Genomic DNA, 26,604 nt, shown 5'->3' on the forward strand with positions numbered 1-26,604 from the left:
CACTTGGACTTGAAATGCACCTGAATGTATATTTATATGTATAACTACCTAGGTTTTTTTAATGTAAATTCTGAATTTTAATGTTATTTTTAATCTAAACAGATTTTTAAACGTGATATAAATTGTTGTGATGTATATGCTCATATTGTAAGCCGCCCTGAGTCCCCTGAGGGGTGAGAAGGGAGGGGTAGAAATGATGTAATAAATAAATAAATAAATAAATAAATTGATCATATTGCTATGGACAGTTATACATAGGCAAAACGTTTCATTCTACTCAAAAATGTAGAATTTAATTTTGTTCTTAAACTAATAACAGAATATATGATGCTCCTTTAGCAAGTTATTTTGTCAACTGCTGCTATTCCTACACTGATGTAAGATTTTGTTGTTTCTGGCATGGTTTGAAACTGCTAACCAAACTCATTTGTTGTGAATATAACAATAGTATTAACCAGTGTGTACATTTCAAAAGCCAGATGAAGGCAATAGTGATAAAATGAATGGTAGCCAGACAAAATTTGTACAAAATATCCTCTCCCACAAAGTGATTTCTGACAGAACAAAATGATTCTTTTTTTCAATTTCTGGAATATTAGAGGGAAAGGGCAATGTTAAAGAAAACTAGTTAATGATTGTGGGAAAATTGCAATTGATATTGAAGATTTTGGCCATTTTAAATGCTTTTAAAAAGTAATAGCATTAGAAACAATGGTCTGGAAGATATAAACACAAATGGACACCAGCTTATTGCCCTATAATAACCAGGATGTTGAATGTATGTATCACATCTTATTGCCCTACATTTTTTACAAACAGGCTTAGAAACATATTATTAATCCACTACAGAGCAACCGACCTAATAGATCAGCTCAATTTCATATAAAGTTTTTACTAGGTGACAATTTTCCCCATGTGACTATTGCCAAGTTTCTCTCTGAGGTAGCCAGGATAAGACAACTTTCATTATTAGACCCAGGTTGAAACTTGCCTTGTATATATTTGCAGTGCTTTTACCCTTGTTCATATGCATTTAGCATTGCACTCGTCCTGTTTCTAAGTGGTCTTATTAGTTTTTGAATCTGCTGTGCTTTTTCCCTGTTGAGCAAATTGGGTCTTTGGACTGTAATAAAGATTGATTGATTGACACCAGCTTGTTGAACAGCTATTTCCAAATCTCCTGAAGGCAGAGCTATATTATGACATCAATTATTTCTGGAGGATAAGCCTCCGAAGATGGAAATGGAAGACTTCTGGTTCAATTCTATGGGAGATAAGGTCACCAATGGTTCCATGTTACTGAACATCTACATCACACTGCTGGAAAACATCTGAAATGCCTGGGTGCCTTTTAATCAGTGTAAAGGTATATGCCAGTTAACAGACTACATATGTTCCTGTGCATTAATTCTTTAGCAGAAAATTGCATACCAGAGGGAGAAACAAAATGGAAATAAGGAGAAGTTTCATACTACTACAACCACCACAAAAAACAGCAGTTCTACATGTTTCAGCAAACTTCCTATTCAGAGCTAAAATGTAAAGGTGTGGAATGAAACAAGCAGATGAACTAAGCCTTGCATATATGCTAAAGACACTTGAAAGTTTCTTCCAAAAGTTATCCATGGATTTCTATCTTGTATTTTTTTCTTGTAATGCATATTGCTATATCAACTTCAAGAATAGTTCTTCTTACCATACTGATCAGGATCTTGTTCTAATAGAACCTTTAAGGCAGGCCTGTACAGCCTGGGAGTATTAAGGGGCCGAAATTAAATAAGCGGAGCCTTTTGTTTTTGTTTTGTTTTCAGATGTTATTTTATTTTTATTATTTATTTTGTGGAGATGTCTCTTAATTTTCTCACTGGTTCATGTTTATCGCTGATGACGGAGCTTAGCGAAATATATTATTTAATTGGTGAGTCCCCACAATAATTGTAATTGGTTTTAAATGTTTTAATGCTTAATATTTATTTATATCTTATTTCTGGATGTTACTATGCTTTATGTGATTTTTGTCTCGTATTTTATGTTAAATGTGCTTTGATTTGTATTATATTATATACTGTGTATTCGCAATGTGGCACAGAAGTGGCCAAACTGTAACCGGCTCTGAGTCCCCTTTGGGGTGAGAAGAGCAGGGTAAAAATATAGTAAATAAATAATAATAAACAAATAGGTTTTTAGCACCTCAATTTTCAGGTAAGGTATAACTGAGGAGTAATTAGGATTGAGGGTGTTGTGTGTCTTCAAGTCTTTTCAGATTTAGGGCAACCCCATCACAGGATTTTCTTGTCAAGATGTATTGATTTGCATTTGTTTTTCTCTGAGGCTGAGAAAGTGGGACTTGCTTAAAGTCACCCAGTGGGTTCAGAGCCATAGTTGGAGTTTCAAACTAACATACCATGTTTTCTGGATTCCTTATTCCTTTTTTCCCCTCTCTCTCTCCTTCCCTCTCTCTCTTTTTCCTCCTTCCTTCCCTCCTTTTTCTCTTTCTTTTTCTCCCCTCATCCCTCCCTCCACCCCTCTTTTTTTCCTATATTTCTTTTTCTATTTTTCTCCCCGCCCCCTCCCTCAAGTATTTACTGGGCTCACGCTATTCCCATTGGAATGGCATAAGCCTAGCAAGTGGCCTGGGCTTCCTCTTCATGGGTCAGTTTTTACTAGCCTGCCTGAAGGCAGACAGGGGAATGGCTGACCTGTGAAGGGAAAGTCCAGCCCCTTCTGTGCTGCAGGAAAATACTTTGCGAGCCAGATCCGGCCCGTGGACTGTGTTTTGTACAAGGTATAAGAAATCTCATAAGTGATCATGTCAGGCCCCAAAATATTTTCTTTTACCATTGTCCACCTATCTTATGATCTCCATTTTGGTGGTTCAACGCAGAAAACTATGCTTGTTTGAATCCTGGAGAAGTCTGTTCAGGCAAGCTTACTTGTTCTCTCCCCTTCTCACTCTTTTGGCTGTTCCTTCTGGAAGCAGCTGGTGCTTGTCTGTTTACATTGCCTGCTGACAATGTGGCTTTGGATACAACTCTACAGTAGAATTATGCTCTTTTATATGCTTTGCAGGCATATGTGCGTCTTATCTGCAATGCCTGCCTGGCAGTGAAAGTTGCACCATCTTTTTCCACAATTACAGCAAGGCCAGTGACAGAAGACTTAACCACAGAATTTACCGTGAAGATAAGCCAAGTTTTTTTAATCTCTTTTTGGGGGCTTAAAAAGCCTCCCTCGGCTTATAATCGGGTCAAGGAAACCTCCCTTCTCCGCTTCGCCATTTTATAAATGAGCGAGAGAGAGAGAGAGAGAGAGAGAGAGAGAGAGAGAGAGAGAGAGAGAGAAGGGAATGTTTTCAAAAGCGAAAGGAGAGTGAGTGAAAGATTCTTGCAAGCCAGGAAGAAGAAAAATATTGCATGGGTGAAACGGAAAGAAAAAGAGAGACTCTTGCAAATTTGCAGGATTTATTATTATCATTACCGTGTTTCCCCTAAAATAAGACACTGTCTTATATTATTTTTTGGTTCTAAAGGCATGCTAGGTCTTACTTTCGGGGGAGGTCTTATTTTACTCTGTTCTCCACCATGGCTGCAGTGTGCAGAAGAAGGAGCGAAAGGCACGCGCCTTTCCCTCTTCTCCTTTACCTTTCTCGGCAAAAGAGAGAGCCATCGCCACCTGAGAAGGAGAAGAAGGGCTCCTCCTTCTCCTTCACGGGCAGCGAAGGGGGCCGCCGCCACCGCCCAAGAAAGAGAAGAAGGGCTTCTCCTTCTCCTTCATGGGTGGGAAAAGGTGCCATCGCTGCTGGGGAAGGCAAAGGAGGGCTCCTCCTTTGCCTTCCCATTGCCGCTGGGGAAGGCGCGCCTTCCCTTCTTCTTTGGCTCCCTCTTCCTAGGTCTTACTTTTGGGGGGTGTCTTATATTAGACAATCCCCCAAATCTCTAATAGGTCTTATTTTATGGGGATGTCTTATTTTTGGGGAAACACGGTACTATTATTGCAAGAATGTTTGTGTCAAAAGGGAGGGAAGGTGGGAAAGGAGAGCAACAGAATGTGTGTATTTCTTTTTATTCCTAAGGAAACAAAAATGGGGTGGGGTTTTTTTGGGGGGGAAAGGGAGGGAAGCTTCAAAAAGCCTTTTCTGGCTACTTTTAGAGTTTGAAAAAAGGAGAAAGAAAAGAGGTGGGAAAGGGCAGGAGAAAAGAGGCCAAAGTAGTTTTAGGGGGGTTTTACTTGCATTTCTTCCTTGGGCAAATGCATGCCCCAAAGCTTGTAAATAATATATAGATTTTCCCCCTAGAAATACATTAATTTTATATACCAATTTTCCCCTCATATGTTTGCAGGTCTTTGCAAATCCTATATACATATAGATATCTGTAGAGATTTCCCTGTACTTGTATATCTGTACATATTAATTTTATATATGAATTTCCCCTCACATGTTTGCAAGTCTCTGCAAATCCTATATAGATATAATTATCTATATATAGAGAGATGTCCAAATAGATATATATTAATATAGATATATGGAGCTTGCAAATATGCACACACACACACACACACAGATGTCTAGATAGATATAAACATAGATAAATGGGGCTTGCAAATATTGCAGGAGGGAAATGCACATATATGGAGGATTTGCAAATGTTTGAGGGGGAAATGCATATGTAAAATTAGTATATATAATTATAGATCTATATCTAGTTCTGCATTGTTTATATAGACATTGAATGTTTGCCTGTTACTATGTTGGAAGCTGGCCTGAGTCCCCAGGGGAAGATAGACAGAGTGGGATACAAAGGAAGATGATGATGATGATGATGATTATAAAGTTATTATTGATACCATATTGTTTTTGTTGACCCTACTTTTCCACTTATAGAGCTAATTTACTGTTTTTCTTTGAAATACGGTAAATATTCAAAAACATTTACCCCACTGATGCCTCAATTAACGTAATTTTATTGGTATTTATTTTTATTTTGAAATTTACCAGTAGCTGCTGCTTTTTCCACTCTCGGCTTATACTTGAGTCAATAAGTTTTCCTAGTTTTTTGTGGTAAAATTAGGTGCCTCCGCTTATATTTGGGTCGGCTTATACTCGAGTATATACGGTACATCAGCTGCATTGGCTCCCAATTCCCTTTTTGCGGAATACTAGCTGCTCATGGTCACCTGTAAGACTCCAAATTTATACCAAACAACACATCTTTGTAAATTTGTTTTAAGTTGCTTTGATTTCTGAACTGGGAAAAGGGAAGGATAGAAGTAAGTGTGAGGAGAAGGGAGAGGGAGAGAGACCTTGTCTTTTTACTTACTCCTGTAACTAATTCCACTAGTTTTGGAGCAAGATAAACTACTGTGAAACTCTTACCAAACTTAATGGAGATATCTATTATCTCTTACTTTCTAACTACTTTTAGCTACAGCTAATTCTTCCCAACATGATCCTAAGAATCTTATCCGGGACATGGAGCCACTGGCAATAAAAACAGTCCTATATGTCTCCCCACTCGATCCAATTTGGCAACCTAATACTCATGGGCTCATTTCTGTTAAATAGAGAGTTCCCAATATGTGTGTCACCACTCTAAAAGTGGCATGGAACCAACCTTTTATACAATAGTTCCTACATTATTCATTTTTTACTTCTCTGAGGACCCAGCAATATTCTGGGCACAGACTCTACATTAATTTAAAACAAATAAGGTGTGCCTCTATTCTTTCCTGGCTCTATCCTTAAGACACACATATAGTTCTTCAACAGACATTTAGACCAAACCATATGAAGAGGACAACTTTAAGAGATTCCCAGTAATGTGTGTTCTGGCCAGAAATACAAAACAAACACTACAGTTAGCGTCCGCTTGCTGGGAGCTTTTGTTTTATTTTTTGATAAGCACTTCTTACTGCCAGACAAGTTGCTTTTCAAATTAAACAACTGTTTTTCCTTTTGGCATTGGAACTGCTGCAGAGAAAACAATAAATGTAATTTTGGCTGCACAGACTGTTCTCTTCAGAATTTGCTCAGATTCCTTGGATCTGAGCCTATATATTCAATTAGGATATCAACATATACCAGTGTATTATGTGTAACACCAAAGTGACCATCAGAAGACAAATACAAAAGAAAACTCTCATATATAAATTAAAAAGGAGCCTCATCAATTATTTCTGCAGTAGAACACTTTTCTATTAGAATGAAGTTCATTTTACAAAATCAGAGTTTGCTTTGAATGACAAGACAATAGTTCACCTTTTCTAGTTCTCTTGGTATTCGCATGCATGTGTACACTCTTTCTCTCCGTTCTGTATACTTTGCTTCATTGTGTTCAAGGAAGTAACCCCTTGTTAGCTCTGCATTGATGAATCTGAACAATGAAAGATCTGCAAAAACAAAAAAATACATTTTTAAAACTAAAATGTATTTTAGTTAAACCCACTTGAAATATTCTAAGTTTTCTCTCTTTAAAACATTTATTGCCTGCCAGGGTGAAGTTACTTATATCAATGCAATATGAATCCACTCGGAAAGGCACAGACTAGATTAACAATTTAATTTAAATGATCCATTTGTATCAGTTTCCCTATTAACATTTCATACCTCTGATAAGCAGTATTGTAATGCTGTTTAATGTACAACTGCACAGATTATGTAGGTAGGAGAGAATGTTTCTGGAACATGGCCACACAGCCTGGAAAACACACAACAATCCTGCGATTCCAGCCATGAAAGCCTTCGACAACATATTTAGATAGAGATCTTTCCAACATTTGCTATTTAACTTCTACTATTTCAGTATCATATAAATATCAGGAACTTACCATATCACCTCATAAAGTAACTAATAATCCTAAATCTTTTCACTGCTGTGCCTGTTTCTTATGGGAAACTACAAACCTAAAACTTTCTTTCAACCCACTGATATTATTTAGAGTTCTTTTTGTTTCTAAGGTACACTGTCTTTTTTCCAAACTGAAACATTTTGCTGCTCCATTCCTTCAATGCCCTTAACTCACTTCCCCCCAAAAAATGTTAAGACTTCCCACATTGGGGGGGGGGGGTGCACTATTCTTACTTATTTTGCAGGCACAAATCCAGCAACTACATATTTGTTCTGTCTCACCTCCACATTGTCCCAGTCCAGCTAGAGGAATTATAAATCTAATTTTGAAAGCTATCCTTCTACATGTTATTTGATGTCTTTACATTGCAGGTCTTCACCTCTTGTAGCTCATGAATAACTAGTATTCCTTCCTTCTCTTCCTAGTTGCCAGCATTGAAGTGAGTAGCATAGATGCTGTCCAGATAGGGAGAAAAAATGTTACAGTAGCAATTTTGGCTGGAGCTGCATCACAGCTGAAACCCATTGCACATAGCTATTCTGCTCTTTTCCACCCTTTTGATCAAATCCCGGGCTGTCAAGCAGAACACGCTGCCTCAGATTGTGGCAAAGGCTCCTTCTCTGGAGATTTTAGGGCAAAGGCCATATGTTGGGAGTGCTCTGATTGTATTTCCCTGCATGGCAAGGGGTTGGGCTGGATGGTCCATGTGGTCTCTTCCAACTCTAGGATTCTAACCCCCTGCTCACCCTACACATCACCTGTGGTCTATCCCTCACAGACCTACCTGTAACTATTGATCTGGATTTCCCCTCTGCTTTGTCTGCTGATAATAATTTCTGCTGATGGCTTGGTTAATAAGCCATTTTATGCCATTGTTTTTAGTCTCAACTCTATCATAACTCTGTAAAAATACAGAGAGGAACTGCTCATGATAAGGCATACAATGTTTATGTAAGGTTCCCAAGAAGTTGAATTGTTTTGGATTTTGCACTGTTATGCTACAATATATTCTCGAAGGGCCACCTTTCTGGCCACTGTCTTGTTCTATGTCCATATACCAAAACTACAGAATACCAATCAATATTGGAGCACCTCTGAGATTCACCAGTAGAAAAAAATAGCAGTGTAAGCATTCATACAATTAGTCAACGTCATAAGAAGAATGAAGTAGGCTAAAAATGCATCTACACTGTAGACTAAATGCAGTTTGACATCACTTTAACTGCCATGGCTCAATGCTATGGAATGTTGGGATTTGTAGTTTGGTGTGGCAGGCAGAGGCGGCTAAAGGCTTCAAGAGCTACAACTTCCATAATTCCACAGCACTGACTTGTGGCAGTTAAATTAACTGCATTAATTTTACAGTACAAATGCACCCTGCATCAACAAAAAAGCTACAAACTTTTTCTCTCAGTTAAGTCTCAAAGGTGCTACAAGATTCCTTACACTGCTGATTCAGACTTAAACGGCTGTAGCTTTGAATATATAGCATTAGCAATTTGATGCAGAGACATGCTGTCCCAAGGCAATCTCTCTTTGGAGATGCACTCTACCCTTCCTTGCCTGCTTCTTAGAGAGAATAAAAACAACAACCACAATAAATCTTTATTTATATCCCGCTTTTTCCCCTAAATAGGACCCAAAGTGGCTCACAACATATTAAAACACTGCAAATCAAACAGCATACATAACAAATAAAACCATATATATAAAACCATTTAAATAGTTACTATTGTTGCGTGAACTCATCAAATCAAGTAACACACTCTGCTCAGTTCACTGCAAGATAGCCTTCCTGTTACTTCAAGTTAGATTATTTCATTAAATGCTTGCTTGAACAGGAAGGCCTTCAGCTGTTTTTAAAAAGATATCAGGGAAGGGGCTGTTTTAATCTCCTTGGGGAAGGAGTTCCAGAGGGTCGGGCGGCCACCAAGGCAGCCCTCTCTAGTCACGGCCAACCACATTTGTGACAGGCGGCATTGAGAAAAGGACCTCTACGGAAGATCTTAACGCTCGGGCGGGTTGGTATGAGGAAATGCGGTCAAATTGGTTAGTTGGACCTGAACTGTTTAGGGCTTTAAAGTTCAAAACCAGCACCTTGAATCAAACCCAGAAACATATTGGCAGCCAGTGCAGGTGTTGTAGCAGGGAGGTAGTATGCTCCCTGGGTCCAGCATCTGTGAGTAGCATGGCTGCGAAATTTTGGACTAGTTGAAATTTCCAGGCACTTTTCAGGGGCAGTCTTGATTTTCCAGAGTTCTTAATTTTCCCAAGAAAACAACCCATTTCTATGGGGTTCAAAGATGGTCTCTTAAATAATGATTTTACAACCGCCATGTTTAGGTTAGATGAGGCATGGGCAAACTTCGGCCCTCCTGGTGTTTTGGACTTCAACTCCCACAACTCCCATTGGCTGTTAGAAATTGTGGGGGCTGAAGTTAACTGTGTTGTACCTAGCAGTAGATAACAAATTTTATTTGTTATCCACTGCTAGATACAACAGTTAAAATAAATAGATCAAACAGAAAATATATGGAAGAAGAGATAAGGGGTGGGAGTGTGACTTATTATGCAAGGAATTGTTAAATCCCCAAACCAGGACACCCAAAGGCGGGTATGACTGGTATGCAGTGGCAGTTATTGTGTGATGAAATGTAATTGGAAGTCAGTGCAGTAATTTTCATATAGGTTTAATATGCTCACTCCAAAATGTTATATATGACAGTTATATATGAAACAGGAAATTGTGGTTACCTATATCAGGTCCAACTAAAATAAGATGCCATGGTTTAAAGCTGGATCTATATCATGGCTTGTTCCAAAACAATTAGTCTTTGTTTCATGGGGATAGTTGTCAAGTGATGGGCATGCCATTTGCGCTGCATGAACTTGGTGCATATTGTTCAAGAGATTTTACTTAGCTGCATATCCAAAGATTACAGACATAAAAATTGCTTTCAAACTTTTGGTTAAGCAACCTTTTGTACTCTAGAGCTACTTCAAAGTCCAAAGAGCTTCAAATATTTGCACATGTACCTAAATTGCAGCTTTCACTGACCAAACATACAATGAAAAGGTTGTCTGCCACTTAATAAAGTGGCTTTGACTCCATGGAATATCTGATAGTGACTGTATACAGTGTTATTCAAAGTTGTGGTCTACAGACCAACAGACTAGGTTTATCAGCTGCAAGCCCCTAGAGACTCCAGCAGAGAAACCATTGGACCCCTGGTACACAGAGGGGTGTGTCTGTGCACTGCTGGTCTATTATATCATATAGTTTAAGAAGCATTGGTTTGCAGTGGTTCTCAACCTTTGGTTGTCCGGGTGTTTTTGGACTTCAGCTACTATAATTTCTAACCACTGATTTAGAGGTTGCCACAGGAGTTACAGAGGAGTTTCCATTAATTCTGAACTCCCTCTTTTAATCAAACCATCATTTTCTGTTCCTTGTGCACCATCCAAGAGGCTTGACTGTTTTATTTTTCAGTTCCTCACCTAACAATCACAGGTGTGCATTATTTCAAAAACAAAGTAAGATTTCATTTATATGGAGATGTATTTATATACTTGGTCAAAATTTATTTAATGATGTAGCACTCCAAATTACTGACAGTCCAGACCTAACTGGTCCTGATTCTATCTTATCTGGCATAGTTGCCCAACTGGACAAGAAAACAACAGCTGTTATGGGATGAATGACCACAAGTATTTTTAGTCTCAAGTGTCATCTTTTTAGGCACCCAAGAAAACAGGTGTCTGGGAGTTTTCCAGCATGTTCATGGCCATTTTAATAGGAAGTACACTAAGATAGCAGAATCTTTACATTTACTGCTTATGTGGTCACAAAAAATAATTAGAAAATAATCAGTGTTTTTAAAATGTATTAACTTTTCAAAAGGTCATTTCTCGTACCAAGGTTCAACATCAAATTCAACTGCTCACTGATATCTCAATGTTCTTAGGAGAAAGTCAAAACTGTACTCCACATGTGATAATTAAATAAAATCATTGGAAAAATATTTATCTGATTTTGCATTCCTCATGGAGTCAAAATTGTCTGTAAAATTCCTTTCACAAGGGTTTAACTCACTGTGTTACCATGCAATTTTATTATTATCATCTATTTCATTATCATCTTATTTTAATTCATTACTTTAATATTCTCATTACTAAAAATATGCATTACAGTAGAGTCTCACTTATCCAAGATAAATGGGCCGGCAGAATATTGGATAAGCAAAAATGTTGGATAATAGGAGGAATTAAGAAAAAGGCCTATTAAACATAAAATTACATTATGATTTTACAAATTAAGCACCAAAACATCATGTCTTACAAGAAATTGACAGAAAAAGCAGTTCAATACACAGTAATGTTATGTAGTAATTACTGTATTTACGAATTTAGCACCAAAACATTTGCAACATTTACTACAAAAACATTGACTACTACAAGGCAGACTGCCTTGGATAATACAGAACCTTGGATAAGTGAAGCTTGGATAAATGAGACTCTACTGTATTTCCAAACCTTTGGCTTACATCTATATATATAAAAGAGTGATGGCATCAGGGCAGTGGACAAAACAACAAAACTACAGGCCCCCCAACCTCGAAATTTGACAACACAACCCATCATCCACGCCTCTAGGTTGATACAACAAAAAGAAAAGAAAAATAAAGTCCTAATTAGAGGGAGAGCAATAATTGTTTTTATCCAATTGCTGCCAGTTTAGAGGGCTAATCTCTGCCCACTTGGTTGCCTAGCAACCAAGGGACAGCCAGGTTTCAGTTAGGGGACAGGCAGATTTAGGCCTCACTTAGGCTTCTTCCACAGATTATCTAATTTGCACTGGATTATATGGCAGTGTAGACTCAAGGCCCTTCCACACAGCTATATAACCCATTTATAATCTTATATTATCTGCTTTGCACTGGATTATCTTGACTCCGCACTACCATATAATCCACTTCAGTGTGCATTTTATACAGCTGTGAAGAAGGGGCCTCAGATAATCCAGTTCTGAGCAGATAATATAAGATTAGAAATATACAGTAGAGTCTCACTTATCCAACGTAAACAGGCCGGCAGGATAAGTGAATATGTTGGATAATAAGAAGGGATTCAGGAAAAGCCAATTAAACATCAAATTAGGTAATCGTTATACAAATTAAGCACCAAAACATCATATTATACAACAAATTTGACAGAAAAAGTAGTTCCATGCGCAGTAATGCTATGTAGTATTTACAGTAGAGTCTCACTTATCCAACACTCGCTTATCCAACGTTCTGGATTATCCAACACATTTTTGTAGTCAATGCTTTCAATATATCGTGATATTTTGGTGCTAAATTCATAAATCCAGTAATTTCTACATAGAATTACTGTGTATTGAACTACTTTTTCTTCCAAATTTGTTGTCTAACATGATGTTTTGGTCCTTAATTTGTGAAATCATAACTTAATTTGATGTTTAATAGGCTTATCCTTAATCCCTCCTTATTATCCAACATATTCGCTTATCCAACATTCTGCCGGCCCGTTTATGTTGGATAAGTGAGACTCTACTGTATTGTATTTACAAATTTACCACTAAAATATCACAATGAATTTAAAACACTGACTACAAAAACATTGATTATGAAAAGGCAGACTGCGTTGGATAATCCAGAACATTGTATAAGCGAATGTTGGATAAGTGAGATTCTTCTTTAATATGAAATAATTACTGGGATAGAATAATGCAGAACAATATAATCTCTAAAACCAGGACAGTAAATAAACAGGGGAATTCCACACAGGAAACAATCAGGGCCAGCTAACACCTCCCAACAAAGTATTCCCATCATCAAAGTCTGGCAAATCCTCTGTTTTCTCAGGGCCACAGACAGTAGAAGCACATAAAATATCGCAAACAACACCACTCTGAAAACAAGGGAATTCCAGACAGGAAACAATCAGGGCCAGCTAACACCTCCCCACAAAAAATTCACTCAGGGAGGAAACAGCCAGGCTTTAAAGCTGCAAGGCTATTACATCCTAATCATTTTTCCTAATTGCAGCATTCATACTTGCCTCCAACAAACAAACAAAAACCAATCAGAAATATTATATATTCACAACCTTTAGGAAATAATATCCCCTGATGGCGCAGCGTGTTAAAGCGCTGAGCTGCTGAACTTCTGGACTGAAAGGCCGCAGGTTTGAATTGGGGGACCAGAGTGAGCCTTTACTGTTAGCCCCAGCTTCTGCCAACCCAGAAGTTCAAAAACATGCAAATGTGAGTGCATCAATAGGTACTGCTCCGGCGGGAAGGTAACGCCGCTCCATGTAGTCATCCCACATGACCTTGGAGGAGTCTACGGACAACGCCGGCTCTTCGGCTTAGAAATGGAGATGAGCACCAACCCCCAGAGTAAGACACGACTGGACTTAATGTCTGGGGAAAACCTTTACCCTTGACCTTAACTACCACCAATTCCTCAATACTTTATTTCCCATACCACCAGACTTCGCCACAGCAACGCGTGGCCGGGCACAGCTAGTATCATACAAATTGTTGCCGACACAGTGACAACAAGAAAAGTAGTAACTGATTACTCTAAGCAAGAAAGCAACATATACTCATGACAGAAAAGCTGATATACAAATATAAGAACCTGGGGGCTTTTTCATAGATTCAGGTTACAACTATAACATGTATTTATTTATTTTCATACACTTGTATCCCGTCCTTCTCACCCCTGGAATACACTGAAACTAATTCTGAATAAACATCCTTAGCATTATGCCGTGAACAAGGAGCCGTAAGGAATTATAGAATTATTTGAAACATTAAGATCTCAAGTAATTTAAACACAAAAAGGTTATTCACTTTAAAAACTCAAGAAAATGCACACAAATGGCCCAAAGTAGTAAAAACACAAGTACACATTTGGCACACTCTCAACATTTCTTTCATTAAACTTATATTCCACTGTTTCCAGAAGACGCCTAAGCATATTCTTATATTGAGAAGCTATATAACAGAGGTTGAAATATCAAAGTTTTTTTTTTATATAGTATACTAGCTTAGCCCAGCCACGCTGTGGCATTGGTGTTGCTGTGGCATTGGTGTTGGTGAGAACTTGTTGAGGCTGGATGGCCATCTGTCAGGAGTGGTTGGATTGTGTCCTCCTACATGATATAAGGAAGTTGAATTGGATGATCCTTAGGAGTATCTGCTAACCTTAGGATTGTATTATTATTATTATTATTATTATTATTATTATTATTATTATTGAGAGGCTGGGTGGGCTGAGTAGGTTGCTAGGAGACCAAGTGGGCGGAGCTTAGCCTTCTAACTGGCAGCAATTGGATAAAAACAATTATTCCTCTCCCTCTAATTAGGACTTCATTTTCCCTTTTCTTTTTGTTGTATGAACATAGAGGCATGGATGAAAGGTTGTGCTGCCAATTTTAGTGTTTCTGGGATGTGTAGTTTTGTTGTTTTGTCCTAGGCTGAAATTTCATTACCCTTTTATATATATAGATTCAATCTACCACCAAAAAGAACTGCAACCGTTGGGTGGGGGGAATTCAGTTTTCCAAATTTGAAGGGGCTCTCTGTCACTAAACCCCACAAATGGCCTAATTGTAAAGCGGAGCCCCCGGTGGCATAGCGGATGGAACCGCTGAGCTGCTGAACCTACTGACCAAAAGGTCGCAGGTTCGAATCCAGGGAGCGGGGTGAGCTCCAGATGTTAGCCCCTGCTTCTGCCAACCTAGCAGTTTGAAAACATGCAAATGTGAGTAGATCAGTAGGTACCGCTCCAATGGGAAGGTAATGGAGCTCCATGCAGTCATGCCAGTCACATGACCTTGGAGCCGTCTACGGACAATGCCGGCTCAGAAGTGGAGATGAGCACTACCTCCCAGAGTCGGACACAACTAGACATAATGGCAAGGGGTGAGAAAAACAGGATATAAATGTAGTAAATAAATAAATAAATGGGAAACCTTTACCTTTAATTGTGAAGTAATATTTAAATGCCATTTTCTAATTTGGCCAAATCTTTATTCTGAGCAAGTGCTTTAGTGCACAATTCACTTCCCTTAGTTCAAAACAGCAGTTCTCAAAGTGTGCTCTGCCCTTGGGGCTCCGCAAAGGATACTGAGGGGCTCTGTGCTTCCTCCCAGCTTTCCTCCTCCTTTCTGCTTCTTCCCCTCCCCCTGCCTCCCTCACCACAAAAGTCCCTTTCCCCTCGGTCCCCTTGTCCCAAAATACTGTTTTCCTTGCCTCCTTTTGCCTCCAAAAACTTTTTTCCTCGCTTCCCTCACCCTCAAAAAGCTTTTTCCTCCTTTCTTCTTTCCCTACTTGCTTTCAAACCCCATTTCCCTCCTACTGCTCAGGGGGTGCTTTATAATAATAATAATAATAATAATAATAATAATAATAATAATAATAATAATAATTTATTTTTATACACCTCCTCCATCTCCCCAAAAGGGACTCAATGTGGCTTACATGGGGCCAAGCCTGGGTAAAAACAGCAAACCAAAATAAAATAACATCAGGAAATAGATGTTAAATATTAAAATTTAGCACTCTAAACATAGTAAGTCAATCAGACATGCAATCCAATAGAAGTTTGATCACACCAGTAAGTTTTATCATGCTAAGAAGGCCTATTGTTAAGCAGAACTGTATAATTCAAAGTGTGCCACTAAGCAAATTAATCGAAGTCTGAAGGATGTGAAGCTTAAACATATTTTGCTTTCCTGGCTGCGATTAAATTATTAACACCTATGAAATTATTGTCTTAGGTCTTGCTAAATACTTGTTTTTTTTACTATCACAAATATACTGTTTCAATAACATATGGAAATGGGAACTGTTGTAATCCAGTGCTCAGGCCATCACATCATGTTTGCTTAAACAAGAGTCTTCTCCAAGCTGTTCAATACCGTCCAGCCTTCCTCTTCATTCTTCAGGTAGGAGGGGTCAAAGATCATGAGACTGCATCTGGGACAATCTCCACCCTTTTCAGCAGCTTTATAAAGTGGGGTGATGCTTCACTCACCATGGCAGGCAAACTTATAGCCACCTTGATAAACAGGTCTTGCAGGTTTAGGTTCTGTTCCTTCTGTCCATAGTTAATGCTTACAATAAGTAAAGGATGTTTCCAAGCCAAGTAAATAATTACTTTGTTTTGATTATTATCAATCCAGTCATTATATAGCAAAAACAATGTGAAAAGGGTTGTCAGTAAGTCTAATTTCACTTTTATTTCTTTGATTACTGTTGATAGTGTTGCAAGTGTATTTTTTTCCAGGAGCCATGCAATTTTGGCATTTGCTGAATAGATCTTAACCCTCTTAGGTTTGGCCCATTTTATTATAACAAAAGTAGGGTATACACTTTTGTGGAGGTTAGGGGTGCAGGATCTCTGTGGAAGTGTAAAAGCCATGAATAAAAATGTTATTTTTTCCTTCATAGAACATCTCTCTAGGAATCTCTACATGCTCCAACTTGACTCTGTGGTCACCATCTACAGTAGAGTTCCAGTTATCCGACCTCCGCTTATCTGACAGTCCGTCTTATCAGACAGAAGGACATGGAAGGCCTTACTGCATTTGAAAAAGTCATTTTTAATTGTACAAAATGCATGAGGTTGTGGGTGAACTACAACTCACATCATGCCAGGTAACCGCAAGAAACTCCATCAATGCTTCGTGCCGGCCAAGCATGCGGCCCTTAGCCACGCTCACCAGGATGACAATGAGGCACAGGTGAAAGGGAATGAAGCAGGTGCTCATGGGGGTGAGGGCCCTCCTTTTCTTCTTGCCCCCTCCCCAATTGTTAATCCCCTCCCAAAAACTTGCAAATCCCTCCCCAAAGATAGAGAGCCCCGCACACTTTTTCTTAGTGTGCCTTCGGTAAAAGGATGGTGCACAGCTCCCGGATGGAAGAAAGAAGCAGGAGGGATCCAGAAGGGGATGAGGTCGCCAAGATCTTAGGCTAAGGCTTTCCAATGATCCAAGGGAAGGGGCTCCTGGCCCGGGGGGTGAGGGTGAGGCCCGCTTTGGCATCCATCTCCACCACCGTTGTTGCAATCCAATGAAGGAGAGCAAGGGATCAGCTTCCCTCCTTGGCGGGGCTCCCCATCCGCGTTGCAAGGAAACCCAGGCTGGAGAGGCCAAGAAGGAAGGCAGAGGAGGAAAAAAGGGAGAGCACCCTTCGGGGATGGCGTGAAGCCCCCACCGGCGGTGAGTCAGTCAGGCGGGCCAGGAAGGAAGGGAAAAGGGGAGAAGAGAAAGGACGAAGTGGGGTTGGGAAGGAGACCCTTTTTTTTAGCCCCTAAAAAAAGAGGTACACGTGTTTAATATCCCTCCTTATTATCTGTCATTTTTGTTTATCCCACATTCGGCCCACCCGTTTATGTTGGATAAGCGAGACTCTACTGTACCAAAAACTGACCACAGAATTATGATAGAGGACTTACAAATAGCTAAAGAAGTGTCCTCTCTATAAATAGTTCTCCAGCATGATTCTGTGATCAACTTTGCTAGAAGTTGAGCACAAAGTCTCAATGGAGGACCTATGGAGAACCTATTAATCAAATCCACAAAAGTTAAACCACAAATGTGGACAGATGACTATCTATCTATCCACACACACACATGCACAACACTAATAAAAAATAACTGATCAAGAATACCAATAAGCAGTTCAAACAGTTTTATCTATATGAAAAGAACTAGCAATTCTGGAATCTTTTATTGTGCTATCCAACTTGTGTCATAATACAGGTGTATTAAAAGTAGATTTGTTCGTGGGCACTATTTCTTGAACAGAAACTTTGGTACAACAAGCAGAAATAACATTAAAATGATAGATTCCTTCACCATAAAGAAAAAAGTATATTGAACATATTTTAGCAACTTTTTATCAAAACTAAAGATATGCATAGATGTACCAAAGCAACCAGGCCATGTAAGTCTTGCATGAGTAAACAAAAACATCTAGAATGGTCTGGAGGTCACTTCCAAGGCTTAGTCCAAATTAATCCCAGGGGGGATTTTTTATTCACTATCTTCCACTTTTTAATAAAAAAACATTTTGTTAGCAAAACCTATCAATCTATATTAAACATGCTGGTGGAAGGGTAGTTAGTGAGGCTTACCAGTACCCTCTTTGTCTCTCTATTTTGCTCTTTGTGCATATTCAGTAAGGGTTTTCCAGGGTGTCTGCTGTTTACTTTGCCTGGTGTAAGCAGGCACATACGGCAACAGTTTGATCTGTTAAAGAAAAATCTGTTCTTTCCTCTGCATTTGCTCATCTGCTCATTTCCTCTTTGTACTGCATATTGTCTCAGGATCAGAAGAGTTTTATTATTGACATACTTTTGTAGTCCAATACTGAAAATCCAAAGCCACCCTCAAGCTGCATCTCAAATTGTTCCCCCTTTGACTTTATCAAACTTGGAACTTTGCCACTGGGGAAACCACAGCCTGGGTGGTTCCTGTTGTGGCTACAAGGCTGCATCCGAATAGATGCTCCTCATTTAAGAAAAAAAAAACTGTACGAGTATCCCTTGAGCAAAATGCTTGGAAACAAATGTATTTCATATTTTGGATTTTTTTCCATATTATGGAAAAATTGAGTGATGGGATCTGAATCTAAACATGAAATTCATTTATGTTCCATATCTATACCTTATAAACACAACCTGAAGGTAATTGTATACACAATATTAGTAATAATTTTCGGCATGAAACAAACTATCAAAGACAAAAGTGTAACTATCACAGCTATCCATGTGGACAATTTGGGATTTTGTAATATTTTGCATTTTCTAATTCCAGCTAAGGGATACTCATTTTGTAATGTCTAAAATGTTAGATGGTATGCTGTCGCACGCTGGGCCTGTAATAATGTCTGTTTACAGGACATGCCTTCTGTATGCCCAACGGGATGCTGGGGTGCCTCAGCTGAAGGGTCCCTTAGATTTCCCAACACAAAGTTCTATTGAGGCGCCAAGTAAGTTCAACAAAGCTCTTTATTTGGGCTTAAATCTTCAAACAAATGAATTAAATGCTTTATAACCTTGGAAAATTGGTAACTTCCTCAATCTGCCATCAAGGACAGGCAACTGTTGGTGAACTGTTTCCCTTTTTCCTTAGGGAAATCTTCTGACCCCTCCCTGGACAATCTTTCTTTACCTTTCTGGCGTGAGGCCCCTGCTCCAAGATGCGTTATGGATAGCCTGAATGGTCCCTTACCAGAAAAGGTTGCTGTAGATTCTGGCAAGCTGGAAGGTGTCCTTTAAATCTACTGCATGAAGGCTGTAGGAACTGTGCTGATCCCCCAGCAAAGCTGTGAGAAGTGAAGCTTTTGTGCAGGTGGGAAAGAGAATCCCGCACATCCTGCCATAAGGCTTCAAAACAGTGAGACTGAACAAAATCCCCCTTTCCCTCCAAAACCCTGGGAAAAGGGGCAGGTTTAAAGATTCTAACGAAGATTGCCAAGTTGTTGGCCCTATGAAGGAAGGTTCCTTCAGCAACCTGAAGGAAGCTACCTTATTGAAATAAGTACAAACTAGCAGTGCAAGAAAAGGAATTCAAATTTCCTGGCACTACCGTGCCAGGACAGATGGGGCTCCTGATGGCGCAGCGTGTTAAAGCGCTGTGATGCTGAACTTATGGACCGAAAGGTCACAGGTTCGAATCTGGGGAGCAGAGTGAGTATCTGCTGTTAGTCCCATCAGAAGACCTAGCAGTTCGAAAACATGCAAATGTGAGTAGATCAATAGGTACCGCTCCAGAAGGAAGGTAACGGCGCTCCATGCAGTCATGCCGGCCACATGACCTTGGAGGTGTCTAAGGACAATGCCGGTTCTTCAGCTTAGAAATGAAGATGAGCACCAACCCCCAGAGTTGGACACGACTGGACTTAATGTCAGGGAAAAACTTTTACCTAAAATATTAGATTCCATTTTGAACAAGAATTAGTTTGAGATATGCAAATGTCAGAGAAGTAGATTCCAAGGACATTTGCTGGTATATTTGAAGAAATGCCCATATGCTCTAGGTGTATATACAGATAGATATATAGATAGACACAGAGTAATACAAATCAAATCAGAATGATCACTTTATGTATTCAAGCACTCATCTGTTTACTCTCATCACATAGATCAAGGCAAAGGATAGCAACACCCTAACTACTTAACATAAATTAGTCTTTAATAGTGTTGCTTCAATAGTCTCATTGTACTTCCAATTTGAAGGAAACAGAAAACATGACAATTTTATAAACATTTAATAAAACAGTGCGTCTATCTCCAGTCTCAGATAAAACGCGAGCAGTCTAAAATAAAGGGCACAGTCTTTTCAGTATTACAATAAAATTGATTTAACAGCTATGGCTGATGCCAAGGCATTGCATGTACTCTGTACACACATAATGAAGATTCTTCTGTTTTAAGACAGCTGACCCTAATAAAAATATGAACTACAGTAGAGAGGGATTCTGAATCCCAAACGGCTTAAAAGTGATTCAAAGAGAGAAGAGACCAATAGCTTCAATAATTACTAGGATGCTTTCGGCCTACAAAGATTACTCCTAACACAATTTCAAAATAGGTCAAGCCTCATTTTTAAATTGTGTACTCAATCACATAGACTCCTGCACACATTGTCCTATATATACACGACACCATAACACCCTGTGCTCTCAAGACCAATGCCAGGAATGCTGTTGGTAGGTATTCTTAACTTCAAACATGGGTGAAGGAAAAACTTAATTTCACACAGACGGATACTTATATGTTTTACAGATGTGCCTACAGATTAGCAATAACTTCTTTCCCTACCTAGATATGTCATCAATATATTTTTGACAAGTTTCAGGACCTCTAGTATAATTTTTCAATCCCAGGCATCTAAAATTAGAATCTCCCAAAATAGCTACATCTGCTGTCATGCTTGATTAAAAAAAAAACTATCTGAGGCTCACACTCCAGATTATGACTGTCACATATGGGAGATTCAATAAGGGAACTGCCAAATAGCAGGTCGACCCAGGCCTTGTGAAACACAATTGCTCAAAGGTATTGACAGTGCCAAAGCCTGAAAGCAAACTTAGAACAACAAATCCAATCAGAAGGTAGCTGGTGAGTCAAGCCTGCTCCGTTGTCAAAAACACAGGAGCAACCCTGGAAGCACCTGATTTTGGCCAGGTCTCTCCATCTGTCCTAAATATGTAGAATGGCCAAACTGTTTTCATATATCCATACCTACCAGTAAGCAGATCCCACCCATCTACTTTGGCATATTTTGATTACAGAAAGATATAACTTCTGCTTGAGAGGGAAAAAAAACTAACTTCCTCTTTTAGCTCTGTCCTCATTCACCTCACAAACCTCTTGCCTCTGTGTTTATTAGGAAAAGGGAATACACAACAAACCTTGGACAGGAAGACCAGCCTGTTTGCAAGAGCTGGATTCAACCCATATCACAGGAACACATTAAGGTTCTTCTTAATAGCTGTAAAAGACATTTCCCTGCAAAGGAAGTACTTCACACTAAAGGAAGTACTTCAATTCCAACACTTTCCAGGTAGATAATGTACATTTACCTGCAAAGCCTCCTATTTACACTAAAGTACAAGCTCCATATCCAACTCTTTCTAAGCAGACAATGTACATTTCTCTGCAAAACATCTTATTTACACTAAAGGAAGTAGAGGCTGTGGGTGCGAAGGCTTCTGGTCCAATTCTTTCTAGACAGATAATGTATATTTCCCTGCAAAGTCTCTTAATTGCACTAAAGAAAGTACAAGCTCCAGACCAAACTCTTTCTAGGCAGATAATATACATTTTCCTGCAAAGCCTCTTATTTACACTAAAGGAAGGACAAGCTCCAGATCCAACTCTTTCCAAGCAGATAATATACATTTCCCTGCAAACTAAAGGAAATACAAGCTCCAGATCTACCTCTTTCCAGGCAGACACTGTACATTTCCCTGCAAAACATCTTATTTACACTAAAAAAAAGTACAGGATGTGGGTGTGAAGGCTTCTGGTCCAATTCTTTCTAGACAGATAATGCACACTTCCCTGCAAAGTCTCTTGTTTACACTAAAGAAAATACAGGCTCCAGATCCAACTCTTTCCAGGCAGATAATGTACATTTCCCTGCAAACTAAAGGAAGTAAAAGCTCCAGACCCAACTCTTCCTAGATAATGTACATTTCCCTGCAAAGCATCTTATCTACACTAAAGGACGTACAGCTCCAGATCCGACCCTTTCCAAGCAGATAATATACATTTCTCTGCAATGGCTCTTATTAACACTGAAGGAAGAACAGGCTGGAAGATGTAAAGGCTTTTGGTCCAACTCTTTCTAGACAGATAATATAAATTTCCCTCCAAAGCCTCTTATTTACACTAAAGGAAGTACAAGCTCCAGATAAACTCTTTCCAGGCAGATCATATACATTTCCCTGTAAACTAAAGGAAGGACAAGCTCCAGACCCAACTATTTCCAGGCAAATAGAACCAACGCTTTCCAAGCAGATAATGTACAATTCCCTGCAAACTAAAGAAAGTACAAGCTCCAGATCTCTTTCAAAGTAGATAATATACATTTCCCTGCAAACTTCTTATTTACAGTAAAGAAGGGACACTCACCAGATCCAACTCCTTCCAGGCAGATAATGTTTATTTCCCAGCAAACTAAAGGAAGTACAAGCTCCAGATCCAGTTCTTTCCAAGCATATAAAGTACATTACCCTGCAAAGCTTCTTACTCTAAATGACGGACAAGCTACAGAACCAACTCTTTCCAGGCAGCTAATATACATTTCCCTGTAAACTAAAGGAAATACAAGCACCAGACCCAACTCTTCCTAGGCAGATAATATTTACACTAAAGGAAGTACAGGCTCTTTCCAGGCCGAGTTCATCCCGCTCAATGCCATTTCCCGATCATTTAGATGCAGGAGTGCTGCCAGAAGACCGGCACCGTGCACAAAGGAAGGAAGGGCCAGGGCCCTTCCGGCTCGCCGCGCGCTCTGCCCATGCTCAGGGGCACGGGCGCCCCTGATTGCGGGCCTCACCTGAGGCGGGCCCGCGGTGCTTCTGGTGGGGTTTGTGCCGGTCGCTCTCGTAGAAGCCAAGCGTCTCTGTCCGGCGGGGCTGCCCGGGGTCCGGCGGCAGTGGGGGCGTCGGGGCAGGGGCGGGAGGAGGGCCCGCGCGTGCGGGTGAGGGCTGCGGCGGGCGAGGCTCTCCGTCAGCGAAGCTGCTCCTCGGCGGGTTGGGCTCCGCCGAGAGCAGCGAGGCCTCCGGGCCGCCCCGCCGCCCTCCGTCCCCGCTCCCCGGGGCGTCGGCGACGCCCGCCATCTTCACGCGCGCAACTGCTACAAACTCCGCTCCGCGCTCCTCCTGTTCCTGCCGCTGCGAGGAGACGCTGCCGCCGCTCCCCCGGAGTACGTCATCGCCGCGCGACAAGGAGCGCACCAGCCGGGCCCACCTCTCCAGCGCGCGGGAGCGGCGAGCCGTCCTGGCGGCCATCTTGACAGAGGCAGCGCCGTTGCCATAGTAACGCAGCCCTCCGCCCCTATTCGGTTTTCTCCTCCCCTCTGGTCCTTCTGCCCACCGGGAAGCTGGGATAGGCGCGCGGGACGGGCGGAGGAAGCAGCCAAGCCCGGCCTTCTCTGGCGACGCTGCTTCTGGCTGTTTGTACAACTTGTCTTTCCTTCTCTCGTCTTCGCTTTTTCCATTGCTTTTTGTCACGAAGGCGTAGAATTGGAAACCGAAGGCATCCTCTGCAGAGACATTGGCTCAGTTTAGGAGGGCTAAATAGCTCCTGATTGGAGAAGTGAAATACTCAAGGCACAAATGCAAACAGTGCCAACAAAGAAAAAAAATAAGACAAGTGCGAAGAAGCCAGAATGGATGTACAAAGAACTTCTAACCAAGCTAAGACACAAAAGTGACATGCACAAGAAGTGGAAAAGGGGAGAAATCACCAAAGATGAATTCAAACGTATAGCCAACTCCTGTAGGGAAAAGGTTCGCAAGGCTCAAGCGCAAAATGAGCTCAGGCTTGCCAGGGACATAAAAAACAACAAAAAAGGCTTTTTTGCTTAGGTTGGTAGAAAAAGGAAGGACAAGGAGGCGATAGGGCCTCTGCGAGGAGAAGATGGGGTGATGGTGACAAGGGACAGGGAAAAGGCAGAACTACTTAATGCCTTCTTTGCCTTGGTCTTCCCACAAAAAGAAAGCCATCTTCAACCTCAGCAACATGGAATGGACAAAGGATTGGGGGAAATCCAACCCCAAATAGGAAACAAGTTGTCCAAGAACACCTGGCCTCTAAACGAATTCAAGTCCCCAGGGCCAGATCAGCTACATCCAAGAGTATTGAAGGAACTAGCGGAAGTTATTTCAGAACCACTGGCAATTATCTTTGAGAGTTCTTGGAGAACGGGAGAAGTCCCAGCAGATTGGAGGAGGGTGAATGTGGTCCCTATCTTCAAGAAGGGAAAAAAGAACGACCCAAACAATTACCGTCCGGTCAGCCTTACGTCAATACCAGACAAGATTCTGGAAAAGATCATTAAGGAAGTGGTCTGCGAACACTTAGAAACAAATGCGGTCATTGCTAATAGTCAACACGGATTTACGAAAAAAAGTCATGCCAGACTAATCTGATCTCTTTTTTTGATAGAGTTACGAGTGGGGTCGATACAGGGAATGCTGTGGACGCTATGTACCTGGATTTCAGTAAGACCTTCGACAAAGTCCCCCACAACCATCTGGCAAACAAATTAGTAAAATGTGGGCTAGACAAAACTACGGTTAGGTGGATCTGTAATTGGCTAAGTGAACAAACCCAAAGGGTGCTCACCAATGTGTCATCTTCATCATGGAAAGAAGTGACAAGTGGAGTACCGCAGGGCTCCGTCCTGGACCCGGTTCTGTTCAACATCTTTATTAATGACTTAGATGAAGGGTAAGAAGGCACGATCATCAAGTTTGCAGGCGACACCAAACTGGGAGGGATAACTAACTCTCCAGAAGACAGGAGCAGAATTCAAAACGATCTTAACAGACTAGAGAGATGGGCCGAAACTAACAAAATGAAGTTCAACAGGGACAAATGCAAGATACTTCACTTCGGCAGAAAAAATGGAATGCAAAAATACAGAATGGGGGATGCCTGGCTTGACAACAGTATGTGCGAAAAAGACCTTGGAGTCCTCGTGGACAACAAGTTAAACATGAGCCAACAATGTGATGAGGAAGCTAAAAAAGCCAATGGGATTCTGGCCTGCATAAATAGGCGTATAGCATCTAGATCTTGGGGAGTCATGCTCCCCCTCTGTTCTGCCTTGGTCAGACCACACCTGGAATACTGTGTCCAATTTTGGGCACCGCAGTTGAAGGGAGATGTTGACAAGCTGGAAAGTGTCCATAGGACGCTAAATGATTAAGGGTCTGGAGAACAAGCCCTATGAGGAGCGGCTTAAAGAGCTGGGCATGTTTAGCCTGCAAAAGAAAAGGCTGAGCCGAGACATGATAGCCATGTATAAATATGTGAGGGGAAGTCATAGGGAGGAGGGAGCAAGCTTGTTTTCTGCTGCCCTGCAGACTAGGACACGGAACAATGGCTTCAAACTACAGGAAAGGAGATTCCACCTGAACATCAGGAAGAACTTCCTCACTGTGAGAGCTGTTCGGCAGTGGAACTCTCTCCCCTCAGCTGTGGTGGAGGCTCCTTCTTTGGAGGCTTTTAAGCAGAGGCTGGATGGCCATATGTCAGGGGTGCTTTGAATGTGATTTCCAGCTTCTTAGCGGGGAGTTGTACTAGATGGCCCATGAGGTCTCTTCCAACTCCACTATTCTATGATTCTAAGTCGCTTGGCCAGGGAGGCTGAGGCCATTGCTGACCAGGTTTTTTGAAAGGCTGGCAACAGGAGACAGGCCTGTGTTTCGCCTCACCTGCCTTGGGCGTGGATTTGAGAGTCAGGGAGCATCCACACAGCCCTATATCCCAGAATATCAAATCAGAAAACTCCATATTATCTGAGTGTGGACTTAAAGCAGATATTGTGGGATTTTCTGCCTTGATATTCTGGGATATAGGGCTGCGTGAAAGGGCCCTCAGTCCATTGAGGCAGACGGTGATCGTACTTTTGGTCCTAAACACACCCCGAGCATATTGTCCTTGTCTGGCATGGGCAAACTTTGGCCCTTCAGGTGTTTAGGACTTCAATTCCCATAATTCCAAACAGCCATGTAAATGTGTTCAGGAGCTTTACTGTTGCCCAATTTTGGGACCTTAGCATTGAGCTCAGAGTACCTTATTTGGTGTTAGGGCCCACACTAGATTCCTTAGTGATCTAGCTAAGGAACCGCAATAGGTAAGCATCTAGTCTCTGTTTACAAAAATTGACCACTTTCAGGGAGTTTGTTCTGCTGTCAAACAGTTGTCATAACTAAGACATTATTCCTAAGACTTGCATTCTTTCCACACAGCTGAATAAAATCCCACATTATCTGTTTTGATCTGGAATATATCGCAGTGTGGACTGAGATAACACTTATCCGAGTTCACTTATTTTAGCAGATATTGTGGGATTTTCTGCCTTAATATTCTGGGTTATATGGCTGTGAAGAAGGGCCCTTAGATGGGATCTCCTTTCTTGTAATTAGAACAATTTCTTCTGGACCATATGCTTTGGAGTTTGAGAAAATAAACTCAG

The 26,604-nt window shown here is 40.7% G+C and overlaps 1 protein-coding gene across 6 annotated transcripts in view; it reads right to left on the reverse strand.

The window, feature by feature from the left end:
• tapt1 (transmembrane anterior posterior transformation 1) overlaps nucleotides 1–26,604 on the reverse strand; it is a 102,753-nt gene that overhangs the window by 47,839 nt on the left and 28,310 nt on the right. For 2 of the 6 annotated variants that reach the window (XM_008120276.3, XM_008120281.3), the window contains one exon: nucleotides 6,257–6,387. In XM_008120276.3, coding sequence (XP_008118483.3) covers nucleotides 6,257–6,387 — 131 coding nt within the window. Of the gene's footprint in view, nucleotides 1–6,256; nucleotides 6,388–22,953; nucleotides 23,417–26,604 lie in introns of those variants that run through there. The other 4 variants (XR_010006563.1, XM_008120282.3, XM_062982104.1 and 1 more) reach the window with 4 other exon arrangements.

Source organism: Anolis carolinensis, chromosome 5 (assembly GCF_035594765.1).
Source record: "Anolis carolinensis isolate JA03-04 chromosome 5, rAnoCar3.1.pri, whole genome shotgun sequence".
NCBI classification, from domain to species: Eukaryota; Metazoa; Chordata; class Lepidosauria; order Squamata; family Dactyloidae; genus Anolis; species Anolis carolinensis.